Source organism: Tribolium castaneum, chromosome 5 (assembly GCF_031307605.1).
Source record: "Tribolium castaneum strain GA2 chromosome 5, icTriCast1.1, whole genome shotgun sequence".
In the NCBI taxonomy this organism is placed as follows: Eukaryota; Metazoa; Arthropoda; class Insecta; order Coleoptera; family Tenebrionidae; genus Tribolium; species Tribolium castaneum.
Genome location: NC_087398.1, coordinates 1649613 through 1661940, shown reverse-complemented (window position 1 = coordinate 1661940; position 12328 = coordinate 1649613). Strand labels below are relative to the sequence as shown.

Below are 12328 nucleotides of genomic sequence, written 5' to 3'. Positions count from 1 at the left end.
TCGGCTTCGGAAAGCCGCTTTATCTAATTTGGGTATTTTAAAATCACAAAGACCCATATGTAGCATGTAGAGAGCAAGCTGAAACTTGTTTATTTAAAAGGAACGCCAAAGTGACTGAAAGCATGGCAAAAAGTGCTTTTCATGTCCGCCACGAGCTCTCGTACGAGGTGTCGATACAAATTTTTGGCGCACAAACACCGCGGTTTCGGCAATTCAATCAACCAAAAAACTTCAAGTGCAATCAAGCACAAAGCTCGCCACTAATTTGCCCCATTTTCGGGCGACAAAAGTCGTACTTTGAAAAAAGCTTTGTTTCGCTGAAGCTCGTTAATGTGTTGTATCGCAAAATTAAATACGCTTTGAAACAAAATTTACCTTTCATTTCATAGAAAAAATACGAAATTCCGCAACAGCTGCGAAACAAAATTGCGTTTTAAATAAAAATGTAAAATTCTGTACTCTGTCGCTAACAGATGATTTAATAGCCGCCAATGTTCATGCCAAAATCACAAATTCGAGCAACAGATAAATCTAAAAATCGCGCGTCATGTGATAATTACAGATGGCCATCAAAAGTTTTTTGATACGTTGCTATATTTCACGATTAAACAAAGCCTTACTGTTTCAGTTTCGAAAAGCCATTTCGACCAAACGGGTTTGCGTTTTGTTTAATGATTGAAGTTGGATTAATACACCGGTTTTTTAGCGGTTTTTCCAAGATCGTTCGATTGGAAACTTCTCGCACAATTAAAACTTTTCGTTTTTAAGCAGTGCATGAACGTCTCAATCTCGCAATCTGCAACAACACATTTAGGGACCTTGTTTACTCCATATTGGTAACATGTGGTGCGGAAGACCGATAAGTTGGAGGTATGCTTTGTCGACCCTAATAAAGGCGATACAATCTTCAGCAGTTGAGATGCTATGGCGTCTGCAAATACTTAGGGGTTTTCGCTTTGTTTGCATTCGATATATTTCGCACTCGCGGCACGTCCCGAAAAAACCATCGCGGTTGAATAATTAAAACGGAAATTTTTGACGATTCAGCAAACGCCACCCTTTCAATGCAATTTATTTTTGAATTTATGGTTGCCGTGAAGTTGACACTAAGTTAGTTAGAACAACAAGAAAAAACATAAATTACGCCGGGAGAGGGTTAAAGGCGGCTGAAATAATTTTATGCCAATGATAAATCTCCCGAAAGTTTCTGCTTACGGAAAGAGATGATTTAAATTTTTTCTGAGATGGAGTCGAAAGATTGTGTCTGTATCTTTATACGGTTGGGGGTCGTTGAACGTGTGAATTGGTTCGAGCTTCGCTGATACAATCAGGAAGTGAAATCTTCCCCAATTTCAGTGTTCACCGGCGACCATAAATTCCAAAAATCAACTTTGGAGTGATAACGCCCTGATGGAAAATTATTTCCGTGACCTCAATTTCATTTTACGTATTGCTAAACAATGCTGACTGGATTGTTTAAAAAGCTGGGCGCAAGTTAGCCTCATCGAGATAACAACGACACCATACACGAGCGAATTAGCAGTTTTGCACTGTTCTGGATAACCTTTAATTAAGATGGTATCGCTTCTTCCCAACAGTGTTGCAACAAATCATGGGCCATTTGAAGCAGTTGGAATAAAAAGCTTGTTAAAAATCGTCGCCGACATCGTAAAACGGCAGGTGCTCGTCACACCGCCGACATAACGGAGTAATTAACGGCCCGAATCAAAATTTTGCCTCAAATAATAGTTCAAAGTTGTAGTTGAAAGACTGTCTATGGTTTACGTGCCTCATAAAGATAAGGTAACGTTAATTCCATCCATAGAAGCTCCTCCAACAAGTCCAACAAAACGGTTACGTGTTGCACTGGCATTAAAACGTGCGCAATTTCTATATGACTTTAATTTTGGCGAAACCTTAATATAATTTACGCCGGCGGCTGTGTAGGAATTAATTTCACACGTGTCATCTATTAGAAGCAGAGCTATCTGGCTACGACTTGACAATTATCTCCCGAATGGCGGCAAGGTCTGATTAAGTCCTTTGGAACAATTCCCACCTGCTGCAATAATCTTGTTACTGTCATACACCTACAGCTACAGCGTATGCCTCCACCAATGTAATTTATAGCAGTCATCCAGAACCATCCTCCGAAACTTAAACCAGGATTTGGGCGATAATCGTTACTAGTTAACGAGTTCGGCTAAATGAAAACTGCAAAGCCCCAGAGACAAACGCCTCGATAGATAATTATAACGGAGAAAAACAAGGCATAATGAAGATAAAACCGAGTGCACAGCAAAAATCTTACAACACTCGTATTATAGTCTATTAGGAAGTTTGAATTTGGGTTCAGCTGGCGTAATCTGGTGCGGGTTTTTCTCACCTAGCACTCCTAATCTGAAGTTGATGGTGACGACGATGACCCTCCCCGTGGAGGCGAGCACAGTTCCGTCGTAGGGATTGCCCGAGTTCCACTCGTAGCTCTCACCATGCACGTAAACTACACAAGGCAACGGATTGGTTTCCTCTTCGCCAGTGGCTGGAACAAAAAGCGAAGAATGAGTCTGACAAGAAAACGCCGAAAAACGTCTTAACAAGACCAAAGTGGTTACATAGGGCGGACAATTTGCTGTGTCGTTAAATTTAAGCTTCTCCCATAAGCTTTTGACGTATCTTGGTTGTTCTCTGATAAAAAGCGCCGAACGACCACTGGAAGTGACGCGACAACAAAAATAATCATTTAGCAGACCGAGAAATCGCGAAGAAAAAATCATTGTGGAGGGATTTTTTGATGCACCGATGCGGGATTAGAGTCATTAATCTTTTGTCTATTTAGAGAAAACCTATCCGGTTTTAAATGAAAACGTTCAGCTTTAATGCAGCTTGATAACGTCGGCAAGTCATGCAACGGAGCTGCTGTTCTTTCAAGGGATGAAAAATGTCACGACTGGAATATAAAAACGGCACATCCTTCCTTCGACTGATACTTCAAAGATTACCCTATTTAGTATTGTTCAAACGTTGCTTCGGTTTAAATGATTCCGCCATAAAGGCCGCCGCTGCACTACTTCGGATGTAATTTACCGATACTATTTGTATGCTAATTCAGTAAACATATGTTCACTATAATATATTATCGAGCATCTAAGTATAATAGGAAATACCAAATCAACTCCAGTGGCTTGATAATGTAATTCTGGGACTCGGCAAATGAATTATGGATGAGTTTAACAAACACAAACAACAAAATTTAATTTGCAAAAAACAGCTCTAATTTTTCAGTAAACAAACTAATTGACTCCTTGTTTTGATAAACTACGAATTATTTATCAGACTAGAGCGTTTCATTTGGAGTTTAATTCAGTCGCTGAGTCAATTTTCTTTGAATTAACGGAATCATTGTTTGAACGATTAGAGGCATTAATATTTCCGGCTTCTTGCAGAATTTCCAGCCGAGAGCCCAGATGCGGTTAGCACACGTATTTACATTTTTCGGTCGTTTTGGGAATAAAATATTCGCATTACTAAATTATCAAATTGCAGCTCCTTTGTACGTGCTAATAATTTATTTCGAGACAATCATTTGTTTGTGCAAATTTTATTGGAGCACATAAAAGTAAAATACGATCAGTGTTGGCAACGCACGATTAAATTCTCTTTGAGAAAATTGCGTTATTTACGTCCCAATATATCGTGCTTTCGTCGACAAAGTCCTCCAATTAATCACTCGGGACAATTAAAATGATTTTAATCAAAGATTTGCGTAATGCAAGTCAAAAGAACCGCAGCCAAGCCCTGTAATCCGCTTGTGTTATATAAATACGAGGACTTCCTTTAAGTAAACATCTTGAGGCAACGGCATGTGTATCCTTTGACCTGAACCTCACCTGAATACATAATTATCATGTAGGTTTTACGACAAACACGACAAATTCCCTTTGTCTTTGCTCGGTTTAATTAAAGCATGAGTGCTAAATGGGCGCGAGTTTTCCGATATTGGGGCTTTATTTGATAAATTCGTCCAATTCTACCTCGCTACATTCTTCTGATAAGCGATATTAAAGCAGATTGCGTCTCGGGTCGGCGATATTTCGGACAGAAGACGTTCTCTTGATCGCTCAAGAATTTTACAAAAAATATATTTTTTACGGTCAGACGGTCAATTCTGTCCACTCTCAATTCAACAAGTTGTGCCGTATTTTCGGTCAGTAGTTGCTAAGGACTATTTACATTCAGGCGACTATTTTTCAGATTTCAGTCCTGGGTTATGGAATGGAAGAGCTGAAGCGACGCGGGTATTAGACCTTCCATTTATTCGAGATTTCTGAAATTGACGAAACGATGAGAAGCTCGTTTCAGCGGAATTATATCCCCATGTTTTCTTTATGTCACACAAAAATACAATTTAATCGCGGTCGACAACAACAAATCAATAATTAAACCGTGACGAAATCAGAATTCCGCATCCAGTTACACTCAGATGCTTACATTTTTCATTTACCGCGAAAAAAGCAATTATCTCATATAATTAGCAACTCCAACAAAGCCGGAACAATTAATCTTTAGTTAACTAAAGTACGTCCCTCTAATTTTATTTAACAAGGGTTAGTTTTCAAATTTAATCGGCTTATCTTCGACCGTCTTAACCGTAACATGACCCTAATTAGAGCGTAGAACAGATTTTAACCAATTGAAAATTATTTAGTACTCATTCTCGGAATTAAAACAATTAAATTTTAAAGTTATTGGATTTGTTCGGGTGCTTCCGAAGAATTTCAAAGAAGGAAGCTGCTTGCAAACAAGCACAAATTACAAAGTTTGCCAAAGTTTGTGGTCAACAGAATTAAATTAATTGGCTGGAAGACAACAGTTTAACTTATGTACTACCATATTGTCCCGACGACCACAAAAACGCGAATATTTAGGCCGTTATATCAATTATAAAATCCAAAAATTAAATTATAGATTGCAGTTAGGTATTAGTGCGATAGCAATAACAAATATAGAATTAAACTGAATTATGACGGTGATAAAAATAAATGTTTCGGTGCGAGATGCTAAATACATATAGATTGCTGTTTACTCTGCGGAGACTTCCTCATTCAGTTATTCACGGTTTGTTATGTTTCCATAAATTGATTTCGGGATTTTATAAAGCAAACAAACAGCCCGATTAGAGCTGTGTATCTGAAAGAACAATAAAAATTAAAAGAGCGCATGAATATTTTAAATCAACAACAGGAACCCCGTCCTCTATTCAGAAGAGATAATCGTGCGTATTTCTGTAGTCACAAATAATTTGAAATGTTGGCAATCAAATTAATTGCGCTCAATGGCCGTTACGTTGTCACCTGTGGAGAATTGCAAGCCGAAGCCGTCAATGCGGGAGGCCTTAATTTTGATAATGGCATCACAACTGTAATGTAGTTGCAAGCTAGTTGACATGCAATAGACCAAGCTTCATTGATTGTAACAGAAAGCCAGTCACTGGCGGTGCAGTTACTTTTAGTGATTCGTTACTGCACCATCAATTATGCATTATGCTCACGTTTGTTGCAGATTAAAATTCGCTCCATTTCGTAATGAAATTTGAGAACGAGTTCATTGCACGAACGCGAGATCTTCAAGAGGATTAAAAATTTAGGCGATAATTTGAATTATTATTTACACTTCCAGCGAAAGTTATTAAATAATTCAGCGAGCCTTTTTAATCGTGTCCACTATAATTCATTTCGTTTTTGCCGAGCGATTTTCCAGCTTTTCTAATGATGTCGCGCTTGCAAAAAACCACCCCTTGCATCCAAAATTAATGTTGATAAAAAATTCTCCAAACAATTATTATTATTTCAAACGGACAAAGAGCCCTTAATAAGGAGCGAACGAAATTTATGGTCGCATAGAGTCTTTGTTAAAAAATTCAAAAAGGGATGAGGGCCACTTGCTGCGGCCATTAGGCCAGCTTTAGGGTCCGTTATGATTATTATATAGAAAAATTATGATTATCGCGCACCATTTGAGACCGCTTGGAAATTCCAGATAAACGAATCCGTGTGTAACTATTTTTAGTGTGCAGTTGAAACTTTTTTAACGGTGGCGGTTTTAGGCCAAAGCTCTCACGGAGACAAAAGCTCGGGCAGGACTCTAAAAGTTACTAGATAAATAGTCCATTCGCTAAAAAAGGACAAACGGGAAAACACAGCGAGTTCATATTTTTTGTAAATGGCAGTTCGAGGTTCACTTCAGGGCTTTTTATTGTTGCTTTGGGAGGAATTTTTGGGCGAAATAATCCGTCGTAATTTCCATGTTAAGTGGCTGTTGCATCAATTAGAGAGAGGACACAACCGCGACATAATTCATGTTAATCTACTGTCTCGATCTGCGCACATTTCGGTGAAACAGACAGATTCCGAACACTTTGTTCGAAAACTCGACTTAGTCACACATAAATCACTTGTGCTAAGTTCAAAGCACCAGGCTTCTAGGTTTGTTTTTAGAAGACGAAAGCTGCGCTGTCTCGCAACTTTTGAGAAAGGAGCATGTGTGGAGACTTCCAGACAAGCTCTGAACTAATTACGTGCGAAAAATACGTCAAATGGAACGCAAGGTATTTAAATTTATGCCATTCTTTCGGATCCTTTGCACTCAATCAATATTCTACACTAAAATGAATGGAAATGTTCAACTCCGCGGAATTTTAAACAAGTCTCAAATAGCTGATACAGCAAACTTGAGGCCCGTAACTTAGTTATGTTAATACAAAAAGTTGGAAAATTACTACTTCCATCTACGGCAAATCGACCATAGTGGCCCGAATTTGTGGCCAATTTTTTAATTTAATCGGCTGTATTCAGCCGTTTGGAACAAATTTGTTCACCTTTGTCATTACAGTTCGTAACATTTAATCTGTCGTATGTCGCACGACACGGACAGATTTGTTCCCTAAATAACAGATTGCCTCCCCCGGCACTCCGTCATTATGCTAAATTGCAGTGTGCGTAAAACGTGAAAAAGTTGCTTTTCAGTGTACGGCAAATATTTACCGTGAAATGTACATTTGTGAACTGCGGACACGTTTTTGCCGCGCAGAATTGGGGATGAATACAAAAACAGTGATTTTTCAACGCTGGTATTATTCCAACAATACGGAAGGAAAAAACTTGTCAAGCAGTGCAATTTTCTGGAAGTGATGCCCAAGTGTGGAATTACGCTCCAGTGCCGACCTAATTAGTCTTAATTAAATATTTCTAAATTAAGTTATTGATGTCTCGAAGTTTTGGTTTTAATCCATTAAAAAAGTTCTAAGCTAAATTCATTGCTCCTCGACTCCGATTCTTGGCTTAATGCGTAATAAATCTCTGTTAAACGGTGGATTCAAAACATTCTGCAAGTACCGTGCTTGTAGAGTTTAGGCAAATTAGATTTATTCATTTACTTTGTTTCCAAACTAATTAATTATTATTATTAACTGAATTATTTATCGCAAAAATTAATATCAATTGAGGCTGTCACCGCATTTATATTATTTTATCTGATAAAACGCATCGGTATCTGCTTTCCGTATTAATTTAATTTTAGTTTTCGCTAAATTTATTTTGAACATTATCTGCTCATGCATTAAACATAAATTGTACATTGAAGAAATATTTCAAACTGTCTCTCTGAACAAACGCAAAATACGTAAAATCTCTTTGAGTTTTGATGTCGTCGAGGCCCATTTTAATTACCACATAATTTTTAGGGTGTTATTTGAAAGACCCTTTTTATACTTAGAGCCATATAATACTTTTATAGGGTCGTATAAGAAGATTATGTAACCGACAATAGAATCAAGTTGAAAGGGAATTATACAGCCGGAATTCATTCGTTTACTGATTAATAAAATTCTGGCTTTGTTTCCATAAAAGTGCCTAATTAAATTTGGACAGTCGCAAAAGGAACAACTTTTACAATTCGGACTCATTTAAATATTTATACTCTAGAAAAATAAGATTTTACGTTTGGAAATGCTCGTAATAATGGAATAACTAGGCACGTATCCTGTTAGGAACAAGATCAAATCTCCGTATTCAGCGAAAAGACAACAAGAAGCTCTTGGTTAAATAAGAAATCAGAAATGTCGATTTATATCACGATATTTCTAACTCGCATTAAGGCGAAGCAAATTCCATTAAAGTCTTCCGGAAAATAAAATACTCAGAATGATAAAGTCCTGCGCAAATATAATTAATATTGATTACAGACGTCAAGTTTGAAATTGCACTTCCTGATAGCGGTCCAGAGACGTTTTATTAATGCCAATCAGTCTTGCAGCTCCCAATTTAAAAATAATTGATCAGCTTAGTAAATAAAATCCTGCTTCTTGAATTTCGTAGGAGAATCTAGTTCGAGTTGATGGAAATTTGTATTTTTAACGCGAAAAATTCTCCTCGCTAATCTCGGCGCCTTTATTACTCAAGATTTATGTCTTGAGCGTGCAAAAAACGTTCGTTAATTTGGACAAAGTGTGTAAGTGGCTTAGGCAGAGCTGACAACCGGAAATAAATAAAACCCCGCAGCGTATCCGTACGAAATTAAAAATCTGCGATCCGATCATAACTCTCTATAAAAACATCCCGTATATCTTGCAATTCCAGAGCCAAGTACCATATTTTACATCCGCTTTTAATTTGTTTCAGGCTTCCCAGATAGCAATATCTTGTGTTTTGTTGGATTTTTTAAGCTAGTGTTCGTCATAACACGCAGGGAATTCAAATAAAGGAGGGTCGTGGATTAGGAACAATATCCTTCAAGGAACGTCTCCCATTTTTATTGCATGTAGAGCACAAACAGCGAGTCCCTGAAAGGAAACTCCCAGACTTTGGCGATTAACTCATCACTCGACGTATGCCCGGAAGTGAATCTTTTCATTCCCGAATTTTGATTGGCGAGGAACAAAGATTACGAAAGAATCGGGCGCAATGTTACCGCTGTTCTTGATTGAAAATCAACATCCCCCACGCTTTGATCTTTCGCTCTTTAAAAACTCCCTCCGTGAGCCGAGATATGCATGCCGGGGAAAAATGAATTTGATCGCCTTGTTGAGGCACACTTCAAGTTTAAATTTAGAAAAAATTGCACGCAAAGGTTGGATTAACTTGCTTGTGGAAAATATTAAGCTTTTGACCCCGATGAATAAAGCGAAATTAAATTTCTTACAAGCGTCTTATTACATATTTTGTAAACACTTATTGCTTTTTCAAATTATTTTTACCATAAATACCCCGCGCTTTGCCGCATGATTTACGACGTGGTTTTCTCGGAATGTATTTTCGAATTAAAAAGTCGCAAGATTTCAAATATTTTAACAAATATTACGTTATGCAAATTGTGATCTTTCGAGCACACGACTCTTGTAAGTTAGATAAACCACCGAAAAAACTTTCCAAGCTTCTTGTAATACTCGCTTAAGACTTTAGCACTTGTGTTAAATACTCAAAGCCCAGTTATTCCCAAAATAAGTCAAATATATCACAGTAATGTAGTGTCGGCTCTTTGAATAATTCACTATAATTGAGTGATTAAGTCGCACGCAACCGCCACGATTTGGGGCGATTTATTGCGACCAAAATTCTTGAATGTTTCGCAGCTCGTTTCCAATAAAATTTTACTATCACGCTGCGCACACTTCGGGGAGGAATTTTTACTACTAATTGCTTAACAAATTAGCTCTTGTTTGCCGACTTAATTGTAATGTGTCCGCAGCACTGTATTACTTCCACATAGTCCAATTATCCGGGGAGAAAATTAAGGAAAAGCAGAATCATTTTCGGAATGGAAATTCTTGAGCATATCCGATGGGAATCGCAGTTTACCCGGTAAATATTGGGAGGAGGAGTTGAAAGTTTTTTCGCATAATTCACAAGTTCCGGGCTTGCCTGAACGGCAATCAATACTGCGCCCATATAATTATCGGCAATATTTCAGCAATTTCATATTATTATGTGTAATTTTATCAGAATATAAATAAAGCATTAACGTAAAATTAATGCAGTGTTATTTTAAATATGCTCGCTGTAAACGAGCATGCAGTATAATAAATAATTCCGAAATGAATGCTTGGTTTTTGGGGATTTTGAGGAGATAATTCCATTTCAGTTGAAGTAATGTGTGGGTAAATTCCGGGCGACTCTTCGAGTGCACTTCTTTAAGAGCCACCTTAACGTAATTTGTGCTAGGTTAAGCATTCGGGAAATTTAGAGCGGCGAAAAGCTACAGCACCTCTGCGGAGAAAGGACTGTTATATTACCCCACTCTGAATGTCCGCGAGCGTTAGTGCCATCGTTAAACAACGAGAGAGCCCCTATTAAGCCAATTTATTACATTAATGCGAGCATTTTTAGTATAATTACCTGTCGATTCAATCACCATTAATCAGCAGCGAACTAATTTGTAGTTTTGCTGAAGTTGGTCGCAAAATACAGTTCCGATCGCTTGGGACGTGATATTAGCACATAAAAGGGACGGATTTGGGGAGCAGGAAAATGAAATTTGGATACATTCCTACTCAATCATTGCGTCCTCTATTCTCGGCGAGAGAGCGCGAATCTTTTCGACTTGTCTTTCCACGCTCTCAGCACGGATAAATAAAAATCAATGTCGGTGAAAGCTCTGTATGCTAAAATATTCTAAGCCGATTCAGAGCCAACAGATCGGGAAATTATTAGGAAATCAGCAAGACGTAAATATTGCATAATAAAAGCCCTTTGTCCTGGTTTGTGTTTACGAGCGCACTAACGAACAGCCGTCTCAGACGCACTTAGGGCACTTTATGGATTTACTACTAAACGATCATAAAGTCCGGATTCGAGAATTTGTCTGTGAAAGGAGGTCGAATGCACCAACTTTTTCACAAAGCTGGATTTGTCCTCAGGCAAGAAAACTACTTCGTGTGCTCTTGCTATTTGTTGTTAAAAATTGAAAAGGATCATCGCTTTAATGTCCCGATTTAATTAATTATCCGGCTCGAGGAGAACAAAAAACGTATTGTTGTGTTAATTTCAAATCCATTATTTTTCAGCTCAAAGAATTGTTGACAAGGGTTGTTTTCACTTATTTCAGACCTACTTTAGATATTAAAAAAAATTGGACAATTCGTCTAACTCTGAGACAATCCTTTATTAAATTTCTTAACTACAATTGAAAGATTTGCGAAATTAAATTGTGCTTAAATCGGATAATTCCGGACAAAAACCGGCCTCGTTTTTCCATCAGGGTGTTGGAGGTAGAAAGGCAATTAATCTCTGCACATTTACGTTTTTATGACGTTTGAGTGGCCGAATCCTCTCGGAGAGCTTTAATTTTGATCCAGTTAAGTCGATGTGTCAGCAGACTTGCTACTTAATCGAGGCAAAGTATTGAAAAGTTTGTCTTATTAGTCGGTTCCTTGTGAGGTCGTGCACCCGAATTTCCGATAGTTTATCTTAATATACACAGAGGTGTTCGTCCGATGGCGCAAACCTTCTGTGAAAGATTTGAATTGGAAATTTCTTCCAGTGACAAAAAGCTCGAGTATTTGCATACTTTTCTACATCACTTTGCGACTTTCCTTTTGTTCAGTTTTTCTTTCAATTTTAAACTTTTCACCCTAAATATTAGTTAAAAAATTCCGACGGGCTTGAGGACGTTTACGAAGTGGCGCATCAAATAACTCATTTTTATTGTTTTATTTCTTGTTAGTTTTATGGACGTTGCGTGTGATGTACGCATCTAACGCCCCTTAAAACCGCTCCACGTTCCTTTCTTATTCAATTTGTTTCATTATTTGCCATAAATCAGCGACAAACACCCAAAATCGCCAAAAAATGAGTTAGTTATTCAGATGTCCGTGCGACCCTTGATAACAAGGGACGTGTTTAGGGTAGGATTTCAAAAGCCCACTCGTGATATTATAGACACTCAAGGTAATAATCCCCATGGCAATAGCAGCTTTAATAACCTTGCGTCGGTGTATCATATTACTTTCTTGGAGGAATCGATGGAAGGAGTTTTCGCCACTTTTTGCGACAAGTTTTCCGTTGCGAATCAAATGAATCACGCCCATCACTTATCGTCCAATCATAATTTTGTGCCGACTTTGTGGAACACACACAAAAAAGCGAAATGGGAAAACTTTAATGCAGTTGACATATCCAAGTAAAGGCGCAATAAATGTGAGAGCCGTGCCATGAATATTCACAAGTCGCGTCACGACTTTTTTGCCAACTCAAATTGCCGTCTAACAAAATAAATAATTTCATTAAGGATAATGCATAATCCTTGTTACGTTTGGAAAATCCACCCTGACTTA

At 37.9% G+C, this 12328-nt stretch overlaps 1 protein-coding gene across 2 annotated transcripts in view; it reads right to left on the bottom strand.

Moving 5' to 3' along the window:
* Positions 1-12328, bottom strand: part of LOC663865 (neuroligin 2) — a 103090-nt gene that overhangs the window by 32658 nt on the left and 58104 nt on the right. For both annotated transcript variants that reach the window (XM_015980442.2, XM_015980443.2), the window contains exon 5: positions 2387-2542. In XM_015980442.2, the coding sequence (XP_015835928.1) occupies positions 2387-2542 (156 nt within the window). The remainder of the gene's footprint in view (positions 1-2386; positions 2543-12328) is intronic.